This window comes from Sinohyriopsis cumingii, chromosome 13, assembly GCF_028554795.1.
Source record: "Sinohyriopsis cumingii isolate HCF-2022 chromosome 13, ASM2855479v2, whole genome shotgun sequence".
NCBI lineage: Eukaryota > Metazoa > Mollusca > Bivalvia > Unionida > Unionidae > Sinohyriopsis > Sinohyriopsis cumingii.
Window position 1 is genome coordinate 75290775 of NC_142973.1, and position 21792 is coordinate 75312566.

At 36.3% G+C, this 21792-nt stretch overlaps 1 protein-coding gene across 3 annotated transcripts in view; it reads right to left on the reverse strand.

Annotated features, from left to right (window-relative positions):
- Positions 1–21792, reverse strand: part of LOC149785843 (A disintegrin and metalloproteinase with thrombospondin motifs 16-like) — a 132362-nt gene that overhangs the window by 53414 nt on the left and 57156 nt on the right. For all 3 annotated transcript variants that reach the window (XM_089979804.1, XM_089979802.1, XM_089979803.1), the window contains exon 3: positions 15686–16038. In XM_089979804.1, the coding sequence (XP_089835930.1) occupies positions 15686–16038 (353 nt within the window). The remainder of the gene's footprint in view (positions 1–15685; positions 16039–21792) is intronic.

A 21792-nucleotide genomic window follows, 5' to 3' on the forward strand; every position in this document is an offset into this window, starting at 1 on the left:
AGACGCTTCCAGTGCACCTGAAAATCTCGTGATACCTCACACCATCTCTTCACCATCGCCACTCAGCAAGAGTCTCTGCTATCTGGGACTTAGTCTATATTTCGGGTATTATCCTTACACTGACCAGCTCTGGAGACTTGTGCATGTTAAGAGTCTAATAAAAACACTTGGCCCCTTTACTTTGTTGTTAATGTTAATCTAATATATGTCTTGCCTGAAATTTGAAGTAAGTAAAAGTCTTCGCAAAATTATGTGAACATGTGTGACCTATATTCTGAACTGCTTACGTTCTCGTAAAACAATATTGCTGCGGAAGGAGACAAAGTCACAATCGGAACAGTATCGGCCTTTTCTGTCGTAACATATGTGGTGTGCTGCGTTGGAGGGTCATCACCAAACACATCAAAGGGGTCCCAAATGGCCGAGTTGTCTAAAGCGCTCACCGTTCCGGATCATTGCCATCTCACCTCTGTCTGCGTGGGTTCGAGTCCAAGGCTCGGCTAGCGTGGGTACGTGGGAAAGCCTGCCAGTAACTTCTCGTGGGTCGGTGGTTCTTCCCATGGTTTTCCAGGGTTCTTCCTCCACCAGTTATACTGGCCGCCATGTATAGCCTATCGTGTGCTGAAAAATGGCGTTAAACCCTAGAACAACAACAACAACCAAACACATCAAAAACGCTGTGTATTCCTACAACTACTTCTTCACGATCTGGCGGGGTTGAGCGATGTTCTGAACAAAACACCAGGTACATTATTGCATGTACTTGTTTCGGAGTTACGATCTGAATAAATCTGGCCTGGTGCCAGGTGATGTTTGAGTATTTTGGGGCGTTCTACGTTACGCAACCACAGGTACCTCCTGGAATATACCATTGAGAAAATATTCGATATGGTGCCAATGTCTCTGGGTGATTTGTTTTAAGCTTGTTCTATCGGGGTGGTATGCTACCACGAAGGCAATGTATGTATTGGCCTATATGGTTCTGTACCGTAGGAGAGTGATCTGTCAATGACACTAGTTTTTGCGATGGCTCTGTCAATATTTTTCCTCTAGGATCATCGTTTTGTTCCCAGACTGTTTTCGAAAGTCAATGGGTCAGAGTAGATGCGTTTGATTCGAACGGAGGCTCTTTATGGTTTGTTTACGATTGCAGTTGCTCGGCAACAAATTGTGATGCAAGTCAGCTGGCTTGCATTTTAAGTTGATTTCAATCCTCTGTCTTGGAGGGTGGATTGGATATCCAAGAAAACATTTAACCTGATTAATAACTCTGACGAGAATTTAACAGTTCTGTGGAAATTGTTGGTGAACTCAAGAAAATGCTTAGATTTACCTACAGTTTCAACCCACTTTAACTCAGTGTCATCTGTGAATCTGCACCTGCTATATGGGCTATGGGATGCCTCACTGAGAGATTCTTGTTTGAATATCGCCCATGAAAACGAAGACATATGAAGGTGCCACTTTGTACCCAGTGCACTTCAACTAGCTTGTCCTAAATACCGATTGTTAAGCACGAAAGTGTTCAACTTTAAGCTTGGCTTAAAACCTGACGAAGTATTCATTTATAAGAGAAGGATGGTGGCGACTATCCCAAGCATCCTTACAAGCTGAAAGCTTGAAAACCCTCGTCATGCGTATACATTGACCTTACTCATTTCTAACTTGTTAGGCTGAAAAGCACAAAGCAGGTCATTAAATCTTAAATCTTTGTTGGTGGTAGTGGTGGTTTTAACGGTAATTTTAACACACTGTTCCCTATATCATGCCGAGAAATGGGAACTAGTTGCATTTCCCAACGATAAACTAAGACAGCCATTCAGTCTGGCCTAGTCAAGTACTTAATCCGCTACCTTTTTGATTACGAGTCCTATGCTCTACCAATTCAATGTTTTAAAAAAATTACTCCAGAAAACAAAGAAATGTTTTTATTATCTTTATTAACAAAAGCGTAACTTCGCATTCGGTGAAGTATATCATCTGTATGAATATATTAACTAGATGAGAGATTACAAATACGTGTTTATTAGAAATTATGCAGAAAAAAGCGATGTTGGTAATATCGTGAAACAATTCCTTGAATCAACAGCTACAAACAAATTTATAACAAAGTCTTTGATTTATGAGACACCGCAAAAGCGGACTCGTGAAAACTGGATGAAAGAAAAACGTGAAGTCATTGTGAACAAATGAATGAGTGTTGTAAAATATTGATTTGTACTGCAGAGTCACTGAACTAAAGCCACAACGTAGAAAGATAATGATGAAATGGACACGCTGAAATAATAGCTGAAAACAAGTTTTTGATTTTTATCTGCTTATGCTCGTCATACATTCCATTTTTACGTATAAATGTCACCGACATGAATACGATTTGATATATCAAAATAAAAATAATTATAATGTCCCATGGTTGTGTTTGGGGCCGTATAATATTGATCACCGTATGGATGACGTTTACAAAACATTACTTGATCCAATGTCAAAAGACTTGGATTTCATCGTAACCTGCGTAACAGTGGCTTTCACTGCTGTCGGAGCTTAAAGTGTAGGAACATTGTATTCAGAAATAAACAACAACACTAACTGTGATTAGTGCATTATGTAAGAGTTGTACCTTCTGTTAGGCTTCCAGAAAAAAGTTGAGCCTCTTGGCAACATGTGAGATTATGTTAATTTATATCTAGATCACATTTTGCATTTTTTAAGATTTTTTTAAAATGTGGTACACATGGCTTAAAATTGTGTCTCTTGTTACTAGATAACTCGTACCCGTGTCTAGTTTCAGCAGAGTTATCTCTCTTAAATGCAATGGCGTACATGGTTCTATCCATGTCAAATTGACAGTCTAACATTTGTCTCTTTAACTGTGTGACATGCATGCTGAGGTAGCATAGAAAGTATATTTATTTCACAAAACATTAGCATTGAGGTCTATGGAAAAACAGTTGGTACCGGTAGATCATGTTCCGACTGGATTTCACGGGTCGCCATACGAATGTAACACTGATTTTGTGCGTCAGATTCTATTTACATCCAAGCCATAATATCGCTGTAAATATCGTCTACAGCAGGACGAAAACGTGTGTGTGCTTGGGTGTTTGTGTCATCGTGTTTGTTTTTCTGGTGACGATTAAGTTTTGTATAAACGATGTTTATGCCCCTAGAGACAAGGCTTTTATTAGATCCGACTCCTTCTCAAGCCAAAACAATAAGGTGGGAATATTAATGATTTGACCAGGTATTCTTTTCTGTTTACCTTATGATTCTGTATCACAAATTTTAATGAATATTCTTATTCGAGATGTAACAGCGTGTATTCGAACCTTACATCTAAATAAGAATTCTATGATGTTCCATAAATTGTGGGCTTTAAATCATCCGTCAGTCTATCGAAACTAAACATTTAATACACCTCACACATTGCTCGAGTCTACCCCAGCATTGATCGGCTGGGCTATCGAAATAATAACATTCATTCGATTCAAGTCATGTGACTAAAACTACAATCTATATATGTATAAAGCATGCAGACCACACGGAAAGAGATTAAAGAAATCTGATATGTAAAAATGAAACTAATCATTAGGAGACTAATTACTTCCAAATCGCCATTTCACTACAGGAAATAATTAGTCGGTTATCTGCTAAAAGTATCGGGTCTTATGCACATCGGATGTTTGAATTTGATCCACAATATAAAGTGAGGTGGTGATTTGCTCGTAAAATGATCTTCTCTGCATGGGGTGACAAGAACCAGTCCATTACGGACGGGTTCGCACTTAAGTGGGTCTTTTTTTGTTGTTGTTTAATTACAGATTAGTCCAGTCAATAAATCAGTCCGAACCTCATTTTTAAAAAGATCCGTCAATTGGTGTGGGGTCTTACCTTAATAAATATAACAGTTTAAAGTTTAAAACTGAGAACAGATTGTAAATTGTAAATATTTCCGACATCTAATATTGAGAACCGATTGTAAACCTAAAACATCTCCAAAGTATGATTTTGAGAACAGATACGAAACCTAAAACATCTCTAAAGCTCTTCGAGAGATTTAAACTTATTTCATGTAATTGTATGTCGTATCCGCCATTATATTTCTGAAAAATTCTTCTAAATAAGAAGCTGAAGCTTGAATGCAAGTATTATATCTGAAAACAAAATGTTTATCGAAGACTCACATTTGAGCTCAACGGATATTATGGACTTAGACTTGGTCTCAGTTCAAAGAAGGGTATCATGGACTTAGGCCTAGTCTCAGTTCAAAGAAGGGTATTATGCCTGGTATCAGTTCAAAGAAGGGTATTATGGACTTAGGCATGGTCTCATTTCAAAGAAGGGTATTATGAACTTAGACCTGGTCTCATTTCAAAGAAGAAATGCGTAATTATCAAGGATTGATTTTTAGATTTTCATTAAATCTACACGACATAGATATGTATCTTGTATGCAGTTTTGGTTACACACTAATTACGGTACTTTTTCAATCAACCTGGCTTATTGAAATCAATTAATCAATGAGTCATTTTCTCCCATTCATGTATTATGCGAGCATGGTCCAACAAAATGGCTATCGTTATTTTTTCTCAAGGGAAATAACAATTAAATGTTTTGACGTCCATAATATTGTGCAAAAGTGTCATTGTGCCGCAGATTAACGAAGAATAACGGAAACTCCAATACATGTGGAAAAATCCACTGATGTGACCACCGTTCAACTATGTAGATCCTGGTCCATCGCGCTGATTGATAGACATCATTCAAATGTCATCATTGGGCATATTATTGTAAATGCCATCATGCAGCATATTATTGCAATGCCATCTGAAGTCATTTATTGTAATGCCATCTAAAGTCATGTTATTGTAAATACCATTATAGGGCACTCTATTGTAAATGCCATCATGTCATGTTATTGTCAATGCCATATATACGGCACGCTATTGTATGTTATATGATGTGTGATATAATTGTAAGTGCCATCATACGGCAGGCAATCATAGGTCATGCTATTGTAAATGCCATCATACGTCACGCTATTGTAAATGCCATTACTGGGCAATCTATTGTAAATGCCATCATAGGGCATGCTATTGTAAATGTCATCATAAGGCATGCCATCCGACTTTCACTACAGTCACCAGTATGGTTAGATACCTATGTTATATACACCTACAGTTCCTGATGTTTCCTTTGATATATTAGAATCATGACAGTTGACATTAAGACTCAGACCCAGTCATTGTTCATTTTACTTTTATTACTATCAACCCCCTATATATATATATATATATATATATATATATATATATATATATATATATATATATATATATATATATTTTCTTTCTTTTTACCTAAATGTGCCTATAAACTTTCACTACTTTGTATTTTAGTACGACTATAAGATTAAGGCATACTAAGCAGTATTGGCCAAGCCACACAGACAAGAAGATGTTCAGGTTATGCAGGTATTCGATTTACGGATTAGTCATGGCGTAACGTAAGTATGGCATGGAGTCTTTTTTTGTCACGTCTGGTCGAGGTCTTGTTGCTGTCACCAAGCAACATGGCTATCTCCTCCATAATTATTACTTGTGCATCATGTATTTCTGGACTTGGAGAAAAGGAGCCGTGTTTTGAAAATAGACCAGTCAGTAGGGTCAGTACATGGGAGACAGACGAATCTTCATCGTCAATGTATGGAGACAAATATTGCTGTATATTTTTCAACTTGACGCAAGTGACCATCTCAGTCAATCTAACCTGTTATATATTCGTCTCCATTTTCAAGGTACATACAACAAATAATACATACGAGAGTCCTTTTAATTCACTAGCCTTCAATCTCGACAGACCACTTTTTACTAAAGGTGTTTCAACACGAGACAATTTTAATATATACTAGCTATATTTTAGTTCTCAAAACAGGCCAATCAATCTTGCGTACTTGAAAATCGCTACTCTTAAATCCCAATTCCATCGATCACATTTAAATCCCAATTCCATCGATCACATTTAAATCCTGATTCCATAGATCACATTTAAATCCTGATTCCATAGATCACATTTAAATCCCGATTCCATAGATCACATTTAAATCTTGATTCCATAGATCACATTTAAATCTTGCTTCCATAGATCACATTTAAATCCTGATTCCATAGATCACATTTAAATCCTGATTCCATAGATCACACTTAAATCCTGATTCCATAGATTATACTTAAATCCTAATTCCATATATCACATTTAAATCCTAATTGTATAGATCACACTTAAATCCTAATTCCATAGATCACACATAAAAAGGACGGGTACAAAGAATGTTTGTTTTTTTAAAATGATATGAATCGTGCAACTTGGAATGGTTGTTTACACCATGTCTGATTAAAATAGTACTTTTCCAACTTTCCAAAGTTATGGCAATGAATTTGGTTGACCAGTCTAACCAGCTCTCGGTCGCAGTTCTACACACTGGAAACTAGTACGGGGTTACTTTTTCTGATTCATACCGTATATAACCAGTTGTCGGTCGCAGTTCTACACACTGGAAACTAGTACGGGGTTACTTTTTCTGATTCATACCGTATATACCCTCATATCAATAATATCTAACTACAAACAACAAAAGACCGCTCCGGTGTCCTAGTGGTTAGAGCGTCCGCCTCGGATGCGGGAGGTCGTGGGTTCGATCCCTGGCCGAGTCATACCAAAGACTTAAAAAATGGTACTAACAGCTGCCTCGCCTGGCGCTCAGCATTAAGAAGTTAGTGTTAGGACTGGTTGGCCTGGTGTCAGGATAATGTGACTGGGTGGGGACATCAGGCTACATGTCTGCGGCATGATGCCCCAGTGCTAGACGTCACTATAAACTGCCACACTGCAGACATCGTAGCGATATGACTGAAAAATTGTTAAAGCTACGTTAAAAATCCTAATCACACACACACACACACACACACACACAAAACATAGACACTGAGCTAACGTCGAATAATACGCCAGCAGATCAGGTCTGTATTGGCTTTTCTACTGATTAGTCCTCATATACTGCATGCACCCAGATCTGCCGGTGCATTATACGACAGCAGACCAAGGTCTATGGATTTTGCTGTTCGATCCGACTTACTCGATTATATACGGTATATGTTTTAAGACAATTTAAGTTGGACCTACTCGGTAAGAATAATTCAGTTTTCTCCATCAATCATTCATGAAACGACTATTTTTCTAGTTTTTATGTGACTCATCCGAAGAGGGAAAAGAAATTTAAAACGAGAAACAATTTCGCTCATAAACTTTGTACAGCCATCCCCCAAGACGACATTTAGGGTGACCTTGAAGTGACATGGTCATGGTTTACAAGTTGGCACCTGGTGAGTACAAGAACAATAGGATGTTACCGGTCTGTGACAGCCATGCTGGCTTCACTGCAATGTTCTGTAATGACATTCTACCACAGTCTTATAAAATACAGCTACCACACACGAAGCACTTGCGGGCGAAAAACATAAATTGAAATCATACTGCACAATGCAAGAGGCATCCCATGTACCTATAACCTTGTGTCTCCAGGCGGTAGGAGCATCCTTTATCGGTAATAGCCCTAATAATGTCATCATCATCATCGATATTTTTACTGTTATCGTCGTAGCTTTCATTATTATTATTATTATTATTATTATTATTGGACAGCAAGCTGATCTTGTATACATAGTTTTTTTTTATTATTAAGCCAGCATTTCCTCCGTTATGGAAGATTTTGTTTTGTTCAGACAGGAACAACAGCAAGAAAGAAAGAACAAACAACAAAAATAAAACAAACAATCATACTAGATGAACTTGTGTGTAGGAAATGGTTTTCATCCAAAATAGAACAACAAAATAACATGATGACAAGTTTTTTGTTGTATTGTCGCGTGGAAGAAAATAATCTGACACGTTATTTTGGTGTTTTGTTAAGTAGAGGAAAGTAATAGGACAAGTTATTTGTTGTATTGTCCCGTGGAGTAAAGTAATAGGACAAATTATTTTAGTGTATTGTTCGGTGGAGGAAAGTAATAGGACAAGTTAATATGTTGCATTGTTCCGTGGAGGAATGTAATAGGACAAGTTATTTTGTTGCACTGTTCCATGGAGGAAAGTAATAGGACAAGTTATTTTATTGTATTGTTCGGTGGAAGAAAATGCCAATTAGGCTGATACAATATGCCATTATTCCATTAGTGTCCCACGTCTTTGTCGCTGTTATCATTCTGATCATCATACGATTTATGATTGGTCTCCGTATCTTTCTAGGTACAAATCTGAACACTTCTGTCGAAATTATACTTGTTTCTTCAATTTTTTTTTTATATCCTGGATGTTACAGATAATGTTTTGAACCCATTGCATATTGTTGACAAAGACTATTTGCTATTCTTTCAAATCTGTAACACTATTTTGTCTCGCTGATATGGTAATACCGATGCTTTCGTTTTTTGTTTGGTTTTGTTTTCTATGATCTCAATAGTCTTAGCTAATGAAGAACTTAAGTTTGTCAGGACACTATTTTGCACCCATACAATGATATAAACACTTATCGCGAAGAAAAATTATCACCAAATTACGTAAAGAGAATGAGTCAGCAAAACTGTTGTTTACTGTTTATCTTCTACAATAAAGTAAACTCGTTTATACCAAAGTGAGATATGAAGAAATGCTGGACGTTAGACAGTACACCGCAAGGGCCCTTTTGCTTTTATATGTAATATACTTACCTGGATATAGCGATATTTGGATATAACGGACATCGTTACACTCAAAGTTACTCAACAAATTCGCTGTTATTTACAATGTCTATTATTGACAGTGTCTGTTATTGACAGTGTCTGTTATTGACAGTGTCTGTTATTGACAGTGTCTGTTCCACATTCTATGAGATGACTAACACGTTTCGTTCAATTGCCCCCAAAAGTTCATACAAAACTATAGGAACAATTTTCAAACTAAAAGAACTGTGATCAGTATTTAATACATAATACTTAACCCTTCAGTTAATTACCATGTGCATAGGGAGTGAGACATAATGTATTAAAAAAATCGAACATTACCCCAGATAAGTTTTTCTTACAGTAATTTGTAGCTTATTTTTCTTCATTAAGCATTTCTTGAAAATAAATCCAAAAATGCTTATAAAAATGACATGAATAAATTCGTCCGTGATTCTGTTTTTTTTGCGATCAACTCTGGTTTTGAAAACCTATATTACAATTTGGAATCGAAGTCAGAAACAAATCAAGAAGATCAACTGGGTATGGAGACATAAAAATGTTCAATGTGCAAAGCAAATCAACTGATGCGTCAAGTCTTCAAAACTTGTGGGACAGCCTGTACTTAGCTCGTGATTTACGAGCATGCGTGCCAGATTATACGATTGAAGATTTTCTGCTACGCTAACTAGTTGAGCAGTAAATAAAGGTTACATATTACTTAATAGATAACGTCCTTGAATGTTAATATAGGGATTGTTATGTGTCATATCGAGATTCCCTCTTCTATTAGAATAGCTGGACCATTGCAGTCTACACGGTACACTTTAAATATGAATATGTAATGCAAAATGCATGTTGTCAAGTATATAATCTTATACAACAAAACATCATGAGAATTTATAAACACGTTATAGTTATGATGCTCGGATGAATATAAAAAGTATATACACGTTTATAAGTTGAAATAAGAAAACACTTCACGAATAAAATGGAAATATTTTATAAAATGTTTTCCATTTCAAGAGTAAAATATTTTGTTATATCTACTAAAAAATACGAAGATTTTATTTATATTGTATATATTTTTAGGCAAAAACTGTCGATTTGCATGGATTGTTTTTCTCCATTCTTTGCCAATGCGATTAACGGCTGCATTACAAAATATATCAAATGAGGTTCCAAAATTTTACAACACTTTAGGACAGCAACTTTTACAAGCTTAGTTTGTGCACATAATGTTTTATATTGTGTACTTTGTCAAATTACTCACCACGTTCACACGAAAATGATGTTGATGTTGATGTTGTAGGATTTAACGCCATTTTTCAGCACACGATAGGCCAGTATTAATGGTGGAGGAAGAACCCGGGAAAACCCCGGAAAGAACAACCGACCCACGGGAAGCTACTGGCAAGCTTTCTCACATACCCACATTAGCCGAATCCGAGACTCGAACCCACGTAGACAGAAGTGAGATGGCAGTGATTCGTAACGAAAAGCGCTTTAGACCACTCGGCCACGAAAATGAAAATATTAGTATTTTGGTTAACACATTTCTTGCGCAGATTATACACTGAATATTGTTGGGTTAGGGTAACTAAAACTATAAAACATGAGTTTATTTGTAACGATTTTAGTTCTATATTGCTTATTTCTGCATCCAAACATAAAGTTTTGTGTGGCCTTTTCAAGCTTCTAGTTCATAAAAAAAAAAAAAAAAAAAAAAAAAAAAAACAAACAAGAAAACAAAAAAACAAAAAAAAGTTGCACACAAATTTCGATTGTCATTCAGTTTCGGTTTGCAATCAACACTCGTCAATGCCCGATTTCTCCATCGTTTTGAAACATGATTAGGACTGTGGTGAGATAAAATATGCGCTTACACAATTTTGGGACTATATTTAATCGAGTATTATAACAAAATATTTAACGGTTGTCGTAGATCGTAACATACTGTTCGATATTGTATGGGTGACACAGACTATCGAATAGCAGCAGCAGGTCATGTAAATTTAGTCAGTGACAATTTGCACGAGTCATATGGAAGACTAATTATAAAAAGTTAATACTAAAAACCTACTTTTGTTGTTTATAGTTCATTGCTTGGCATTTCTTAATGTCGCCTTGTAGACTATATAAATGTATACTAGATGACATAAAGTCTTGACACACTTTAAAATCTATTCATCCAGATTGGGGGGGGGGAGAGAAGAAAAATAAAATATTTATAAAGATGGAATTACAGGTTCGAATGCCATACATAAGGACAAAAATATATCCAAAATGGCAAAAGAAAATAGTTCCAAAAGTTATATCGCCATCACTGTATAACCCGCTACAACTGCGAACGAATAATCCTGCTGTTGGATATTAACACCAGCAATCTGGTTCTATACTGTTTACTTTATGTTGCAGGTTGAAAAAGCAATGCAGACCCCGATTCATATGATGTATATGCGATGACGTATTTGGTTCTATACTGCTTTCAGTTGGCTGCGCGTTAAACATGACTAGAATATGTTGCCTCACATTGGGATGACTGGAATGAAATTTCAGTAGCGTACCTATGTGATCATGCTTTCTTCCAAACAATGTGGTTAGTCATATAAACCCTTCTATACAGATATCCACACCGCCCAAACATTATCAAACTGTTGTTACCTTTTCTACAGACATTCACACAGCCCAACCATTATCAAACTGTTGTTACCGTTTTATACAGACATAAACGCACCCCAAACTTTAGCAAACGGTTGTTACCTTTTTCTACAGACGTAAACGCACCCCAAACTTTAGCAAACTGCTGTTGCCCGTATATACAGACATCCACGTAGCTCAAACATTAGCAAATTAGTGTTACCGTTTTATACAGACATCCACGTAGCTCAAACATTAGCAAACTAGTGTTACCGTTTTATACAGACATACACGTAGACCAAACATTATCAAACTGTTGTTACCTTTTTCTACAGACATTCACACAGCCCAACCATTATCAAACTGTTGTTACCGTTTTATACAGACAAAAACGCACCCCAAACTTTAGCAAACGGTTGTTACCTTTTTCTACAGACATAAACGCACCCCAAACTTTAGCAAACTGCTGTTGCCCGTGTATACAGACAGCCACGTAGCTCAAACATTAGCAAATTAGTGTTACCGTTTTATACAGACATCCACGTAGCTCAAACATTAGCAAACTAGTGTTACCGTTTTATACAGACATCCACGTAGCTCAAACATGATCAAACTGTTGTTACCGTTTTATACAGACATCCTCGCAACCCAAACTTTATCAAACTATTGTTACCGTTTTATAAAGACACCTACGAACAGTCCAGACTTTATGAAACTGCTGTTTTCTCATACTTCGACGGAGAGGATAAATACATACGGAAGTTAATCACAACAATGGAAATATGAAAGCTGCACCCAGTTAAAATATACTAAGTCGCTTTACAAAATTTTTTATCTGATAAATAGGTCCAATCCATTTCCTTGTTGCTCCACTTCTGTCTGCAATTTGCATGTGACACGCATCATGTTCCTTTAGTCTCCAATGTCAGTTTCTACAGTTACTGATAATTTTGATCTGAAGCCCAAATAAGTTACCTTTATTAACCTCGTTGCAAATTTCCGATGAACAATCTTATTTATGTCTTTGATTATAACCGTGACGAAATATGCGAATAAAGACAATAAGAGATCAAACATAGCATGACACCCTGACCTTGCTCACATTCTTGGTTCTTACACAGACGTATATATTGATGATATTAACCTGTCACGCCTATCTCTACTGACATAAATCATTCAAGATCTTGAAGAAAACTTGCTCTTTACGAGATTATAAAAAGGATCTCCCATCGAGAGATTGCCAGTGTTGTAATGTGTAATTTTGACATCAAGGATGAGCGGATCAAAGAGGAGGCTCGTATTAAAATCATATTAGCATGCTGTTCATGCATTACAACATTAATTTGCAATATGTTCAAATACTGTTCATGCATTACAACATTAATTTGCAATATGTTCAAACATTGTTCATGCATTACAAGAATAATTTGCATTATGTTCAAATAATGTTCATGCATTACAACATTGATTTGTAATATGTTCAAATACTGTTCATGCATTACAACATTAATTTGCAATATGTTCAAATACTATTCATGCATTACAACATTGATTTGCAATATGTTCAAATATTGTTCATGCATTACAACATTAATTTGCAATATGTTCAAATATGTTCATGCATTACAACATTAATTTGCAATATGTTCAAATAATGTTCATGCATTAAAACATTAATTTGCAATATGTTCAAATACTGTTCATACATTGCAACATTAATTTGCAATATGTTCAAATGTGCGGTAGAAATGATATGCCTAAGGCTTCCATGTGAAGTAAAGTGAAATAAAATTAATTCTATTTGATTCAGAATTATGCATCTAACTAAAAATTTGTTTCAATGATGTACGTGATTTGTTGTCTTTACGTACCTAAAGAACCATTTGTTGAATATGTATATTAAACAACGACAACAACAAAAACAACAACAGACACAAAAAGGCATCACTTAACTCCAGATTGTTCATTTTTTACATTTATTCGGTGAAAAGATTCAAATCTGCATTTTTATACGTATGTCAACTCTGAAGGTATCCTGGACAATGTGTTGCTGAGACCCGTAACACGTATCATGCGTAAATGAACACAGTGGAAAAGTGCGTATTGATACGCAGCATGTAAATATAAACTAAACGAAACCTTACAAAATATTGTCTCACAGTCACAGTCTCTAAAACCGTATTTTTCTCACTGATTGTGGTAGTGTAGTAGACAGATGACGCGTTTTAAACCTGCTCTAGTTAGAGTCATGTCCTGCGAACGATACACTCTTACAGCATACTGTCCATTGATGAACAAACGATACGCTCGTACTGCATAAAGGCCATTGATGAACGATACGCTTGTACTGTATAATAGCCATTTACGCACGATATGCTTGTATTACATAATGGTCATTTACGCATGATACGCTCGCACTGCATAATGGTCATTTACGCCCGATACGCTCGTAATGCGTAATGGTCATTTACGAACGATATACGCTTGTATTGCATAATGGCCCTTTATGCATGATACGCTCTATTGCATAATGGTCATGTATGCATGATAGGCTCGTATTGCGTAATCGTCATATATGCATGATACGCTCGTACTTCATAATGATCATTTACGCCAGATACGCTCGTATTGCATAATGGTCAATTTATGCCCGATATACACTCGTATTGAATAATGGTCATTTACGGCAGATATAAGCTTGTATTGCATAATGGCCATTTGCGCATGACACGCTCTACTGAATAATGGTCATGTATGCATGATACGCTCGTATTGTGTAATGATCATGTATGCATGATACGCTCTTACTGCATATAGGTCATTTACGAGAGATACGCTCGTACTGCATAATGGTCAATTACGTCCGATATACGCGCGTATTGCATAATGGTCATTTACGACCGATATACGCTTGTATTGCATAATGGCCATTTACACATGATACGCTCATATTGCATAATGGTCATGTATGTATGATACGCTCGTTATGCATATGGTTATGTATAAATGATACGCTCGTATTGCATAATGGCCATTACGCACGATACGCTCGTATTGCATAATGCCCATTTATGCACGATACACTTATACTGCGTAATGGTAATTTACGCATGATACACATGTATTGCATAATGGTAATTTACGCATGACAGTTCGTGCTGCATAATGACGATTTACGCATGATACGTTTGTATTGAATAATATCCATTTACCTGCGATAGGCTAGACTGGTTTTAAAAATACCTTCCAATTATGGAGTCAGCATGCATGCTTACGAAGCAAAATAAAAATATTGTTGACAAGCATATGTAAAATAATTATATTTTTCTTATATTGAGTTTTATGCGTAAGATTCACAGTTCAAATAAAACCACTCGGGAAAACAGTTATCCGAAGGTAAGGAAAATGGTACATTGGTTTCCTGTACAAGCGAATCTAATGTTAAGTGTCTCTTTAAGTCAGCTGGCTATAAAATCCCCAGTTCCATCACACGCTAGACTCCGATTAATGAAGTAATGTGTTGCATTAACTGTATGTATATTTAAGTACCGCAAGTTGTAGGTGAGCTTTGTCTCGGCAAGCAAAATTCGGAGCCTGTAACTTCAGTTTAGTGCAAGGCAGTCAAGTCAACGATGGTTTGATGAATAGAAAATGGTGTGGAACGAAGCATTTGGAAGTTACTTACCTTGTCTCTTTTACAGCTATGATAGACAGGGTCAGAACGGGCCATAGGAGTAATCTGAGGTAATTTTGTCACTGTATGATTTTTCTTCCTTCAGGTTATTGCTTGTTTCAACATTAAGCTCGCGTCAGCTACGTGCGAACCAAACGTGCCTTTTATGCAAAGCATTTATGCCCAAGGGTTTGCACAATTTGCACATGTCTGTCCATTAAAGAACGATCATTATTACTGTAACGTAACTACCATACAGCAAGAGTATAAAAGGCACAGGGGCCCATGAAGACATGGAACTCACGAGCCCATCCAATCAAATTATTGTTACACTATAAAAAGAAAGTAGGAACAAGCAATACAACACCCATCAAATAATTTTGGACCTGCAGAATTGCTATTAATATTGCAGGGTCGATCGGTAAGCTTTCGATAAGGGCCCAAATATCCGAGCTATCTACATTGCAGGAGTCCATCAGTAAGCTCGGCATAGGGGCCTAAATAGCCTAGCTACGCCACTGAATTGGTCAAGGAATTAATCATCTATAGTCAGACAATTTGTGATTCTTTGGTAATCTTAGAGAGAACATCTTTACCTAAGATGTGAAAAATAACTTACCACACCATTGCAGAGGGAAATAGAGGCAGGTCTCTCTGGGAAATCCGTCACGTGACCTGTGAAATGGCACGCTCCATTCTGATCCTCCAGTCCATGAACCTGTTCACCTAAGAACTCTTCACTGGCAGACGAGTTTAGGGACTTTCTGCGGTAGATTTTGAATCCAGGAGCAAGTAGTTTGTCATTTTCCCATAATTTTAACCGAAAATGTTCCCCATTACCAGCTAACATCAGCTGCAGAGGTTTGTCATCAGTAGCCTCTCTTTTGTTCCTTGTGGAATGTCCGTGCATATTTTTATATACTTTGTAGCTGCCATCGTCGATAATACTGGGAATGACAATCTCGAAGTCGTCTGAAAATAGTGAAAGATACACGTGGCAATTCAAATACTGTAATTTACGACAAGGTCGTCTGAATATAGTATACGTTAAAAGTTGTAATTAAGATTCTATAAACTACGACATGATCGTCTGAATATAGTATACGATAAAGGGTGTAATTCAGATTATATAAAATACATGATCGTCTGAGTATAGTATAGGATAATGGGTGTAATTCAGATTCTATAAAATACGACATGATCGTCTGAATATAGTATAAGATAAAGGGTATAGTTCAGATTCTGAATAATGACACCTCGCCACAAAAAGGTAAATTTCGTTACCTCTCTGTTTTCTTATGTCTCTTTTCACTCTCAGACATCACGTAGGTGAAAACACAAATCTACTCAAGAATAAAAAGGCGAGTGGCTTGAACTCTTGAAAAAGTATATCAAAGGGCAAAAGCTTAAATAAAAGCATATAAAAGCTCGAAACGTTTATAATCTCTCTCTCTCTTTCTCTCCAGGACCATTTGTTCAATGTCTACCTTTTTTCTGTTGGGATCGTGCTGCTAATAACTTTAAAAGTTTATTATACTCAGTACGAAACTGCTGTCAAATGATTGCCTGCTTTTTATGGACCCAGGATGACAATTCATAATTTTCAGCACAGATAATCATTTCAATGAATCCGTCGTAATATAAGCTACTAAGGAATGTTCACTGTACTAACCTTTCGTCAATATCGATAGAGATGTGAAACTATCGAATGTACACTGAACTGTCATTGTCGTTAATATTGCTAGAGATATGATACCATCGAATGTACACCGAATTAACCCTGCCGTCAATATCGATAGACATGTGATACAATCAAATGCACACCGAACTAACACTGCCGTCAATATCGATAGAGATATGATACCATCGAATGTACATTTTACTAATCCTGTCGTCAATATTGACAAAGATATGATACTATCGAATGTACACTGTACTAACCCTGCCATCAATATTGATAGAGATATAATACCACCGAATGTACACCGAACTAACCCTGCCGTCAAGATAGATACAGATTTGATACCATCGAATGCACACCGAACTAACCCTGCCGTCCATATTGATAGAGATGTGATACCATCGAATTTACACCGAACTATCCCAGCCGTCAATACTGATAGAGATGTGATGCTATCAAATGTACACTGTACTAACCCTGACATCAGTATTGACAGAAATGTGATACTATCGAATGTACACTGAACTATGATTGTCGTCAATATTGATATAGATGCGATACAATTTAATGTACACTGTACTAACCCTGCCGTCAATATCGAGAGATGTGATACTATCGAATGTACACTGTACTAACCCTGTCGTCATTATCGATAGAGATGTGATGCCATCGAATGCACACCGAACTAACCCTGCCGTCAATATCAATAGAGATGTGATACAATCGAATGTACACTGTACTAATCCTGCCGTCAATATTGATAGATATATGATACCATCGAATGTACGCTGTACTAACCCTGGCATCAATATCGATAGAGATGTGATACTATCGAATGTACACTGTACTAATCCTGCTGTAAGTATCGATAGAGATGTGATACGATCGAATATACATAGAACTAACCCTGTCATCAATATTGATAGAGATGTGATACTATCAAATGTACACTGAACTAACACTGTCCTCCGTTCCATTTTCCGTTTCCAAATGAAAAAGTTGCAATAATCCTGAAATGTTTGAAAATCCTTAGTCCTTATGTTTAATGTATCCGCTACTGCTTTCACATAAGACTCATCTATTTCGTATCACATATATTGACATAGCCTTGATATCAAGAATTTTAACAGATATTCACCTATCTGGTATAAGATACATCGACACAGCTTTGATATAAAAAACTTTGACAGATATTCAGCTATTTGGTATAAAATACATCGACACAGCCTTATATTTTAAAATAACTGACAGATATACGGATAATTAATATCCTATACACTGACAGAGCATTGGAATCAAGAACTTTGATAGATATTCTGCTATTTGATATCAGATACATTGACACACCCGTGATATCAGAACTTTGACATATATTCGGCTACTTGATATCAGATACATTATACAGCACTGGAATCAAGAACTCTGTCTCACTTATTCATTTATTTGATATCAGATACATTAAACAACCTTGGAATCAAGAGCTCAGACTGACTTATTCTGCTATTTTGATATCAGATACATTAACGAGCGATAATCTGCTATTTTGGTTACAATTTATAACACCTATTAAGACTTATTTGTAGCCCAAATATCTATATACCAGCATCGTACCTTTTGAAACCAATGCATTTTCCCAGCGATAGACACCATAGCCGTGCAGTCTCATTACCAACATCACCTCCACCATTAGTAGACATCAGATTGCTCTAATTTATGGTTGCATTTATAGAAGCCTAGTCGATCAAAGAGGAGGTGACTGAAACTTGCTTATCGTATTTAACTGCCACCATAGTGATTCCCATTATGATGCCATCATAGTGATCCCCATTAGGATGCCACATAGTGATCCCCATTAGGATGCCACATAGTGATCCCCATTAGGATGTCACCATAGTGATCCCCATTAGGATGCCACATAGTGATCCCCGTTGTGATCTGGTTGGTAATACTACATACTGAAATGGCACCACATTGATCCCCATTAGGATCTGATTGGTAATACTACATACTGAAATGCCAACACATTGATCCCAATTGTGATCTAGTTGGTAATACTACATACTGAAATGCCACCACATTGATTCCCATTAGGATCTGGTTAGTAATACCGCTGGTTCAAATAGACGGTAGGTAATCAAGCATAAAAAAAATGACTTCGAAAACTATTCTTTCACTGACATTAGCCCAAAGTAGCAACCATGTTTTGAAATAATTATATTTGGAATGTGAAGGAAAGTAGATCAAGTTCATGTTACTTTGAGAAGTCTACATTTTTTATATTCATAGACAAAACGGTGCAGAATCTGGAACGTAGTAACGTAACGTTGAAAAATGTATGGAATGCATTCACTTCCATTTTATCTGTCATAAAAGGGTTATTTACCCTACTCACGCAATACAACTGAAATCAAATTAGCGGTCTCGCTTAATTTCATACTTTCGGTAAATATATGATCATTCATTTCCTCTACTTTGACATTTAATACCCCGATGAACTAACTGTACGGTACTGGGTGAGGTAAAACCATACTACAAACGTATGTTTGATTACTTGTAGCCCAATCGTAGGCTGCAAGGGTGGTAAGGCGACTCGTATCCGACTTCAAAGACTTGCACCTTTTCATGGATATATAGGTACACTTTCTATGATAAGAAACGCAAACTGCATATTTTATTTTATTTTGAACACAAGAAAATGACGAGAAGACGAAGAAAAAGAATATATAATGTAGAAATATATATATAAAGACAATTCTGATTACTAGGAATATTTGGACGATGACGAAGATAGTTATGATAATAATAAGAGAAAAGCTATTTCTAGATTATAATAAGATATCGCACATACATGTGAATTGTTTCATTTGCAATGTCTTTGAAAGAACACCTTTCACCGTCCAAACTCGGTTCTTTTCATAAATTAATACGTTCACATATGTATGTCTTATCACACAACTCATCACTAATAAACATTGTTAGGTCTTTAGTTATGAAAATTGTAGGACTATCTACGACTTAAATAAGCATTAAGCTATTCCCAAACGTGCGACTATTCTCAAAAATGTGACTATTTCCAAGAGTGTGACTATTCTCAAAAGTGTGACTATTCCTAAACGTGTGACTATTCCCAGACATGTGACTATTTCCAAACGTGGGACTATTCTCAAAAGCGAGACTATTACCAAACGTGTGACTATTACAAACACGCGACTATTGCTAAACGTGAGACTTCGAAGGTAGTAATTTGTTCAAAATGTCTCATTAAATATTTATTTACCTTTTTAAACGAATGTTTCCTGCTTTTTAGGAAATGTTAGTTTAATAAGTTTTAAGTCTTGTCGCCTAACGTTTTCAAGATTCTTGGCAACGCTGAACACAAAAATACAAGATACTCATATTTTCCAAATAATGTTACATCTTTTGATACATTCAGTGTACGATCGGTTCATTTATCATATTGTTTCTCTCTTCCGTTCATTAAAGTAACAAAATCAATTAATGAAAATGCAAAGTACTATGTCGCCTGTTTCCTCCAACATAACAAACATATTTTCCATTAAACTGCCATTATTTTCTACAACAACATGAGTTCAACTTTTCTTTGAGTATATCAATTTCAGCAAATCTAAGATACCACAAACCGATTAGCAATTTTACCTTAAACAAGCAGTAAGTTGTAATAAATATTATACAAAAGATTTGTGTTTTATTGTTCCGAGTACCCAATGACACGGGAAATCATCAATGAAGTTGGCAACAAGCTGCCATCTCTCTCATCAAAGATGTAGATCTATAACCCGCTTCATTTAGCCAACTATACTCCCGACAATAGACTCAACCTGTTTTAGGAATGATTTGTAAGATCACGATATGCAATCTATACACTAAAGTTTTTCCAACAAACGCTGTGAAATTTAATCTTTTTGCAATCCGCCGCCTTCTGGGTAGCAAACGGTAAACGTACATGAATCCTTGCAATGCCAGCTTGGTAAGCGTGGTTAGGCTACCAGACCAGGGTTGCTTTTCTAACTTAGCACAGACCAAGCAAGATAGGCTGCCGTGGTAGATATCTGGCAAGGTTCTCGACTCCAACTGCCTTGCCACTAAGCAATCTTTCATGTGCTTATGTGCGGTACATATCAATCAACCAACAAGCCAACAGAATCCATTTCACTTTACAAAGGGCAATAAAATATGTCCAAGCTAAACAGGAAAGTATTGATTTTGGATTCTATCCTTTTTTAGGATAAGAATTGTAAAGATTTCCAATTTCAGGACCAGTAGTTCTTCCCCATTTAAAGACAGCGAAACTGCGAATTATCGACTTCAAACAGCGCCCTCTTTCGATGACAAATGAATCGACACGGAAAGTGAGTGAATCACATCTAGCTTACAACTATACGTTTTCTCAGGGAACCGAAATTGCCATCAAAACAGCAATTTGATATTTCAGAATGTTTTGGAGGCCGTCGTACTGGCTGACGTACTGGCACACACACACACACACAGACAGAGTATATATATATATATATATATATATATATATATATATATATATATATATATATATATATATATATATATATATACATAGTGTTTATTTTTGTCGATCACTGCATGAGTGATTTAATCATTTGCTGCCATTACGATGAGGCTCATCAATCATGATGCCATGCCCTTTTGCATCTGGCATACGAAAGGTACACTTTTGACATGGAAATTAAAGGTTTTAATGATCAACAGCATTTTCCCAATTGTATGACTGTCGTGCGTGTTTCTTTGAAGTCGTAATAAATCTTTCCAAATTCTGATGAAGGAGAAAACTACATTCAGCAAAGGTGATGCAGCAAGCTGTTAAAATATAAACGTATAGATCAAATACCTTTCGCTTGAGTCATATCTCTCTCTCTCTCTCTCTCTCTCTCTCTCTCGTTGATGTTGATCTATACAAGCCTCAACTTGTACCCCAGTATCTATTTTAATAAGATAGTTGAAGTAAGAGCGGGAATGGTTTTAAAATAAATTGAAGTGTGAATACCATCATA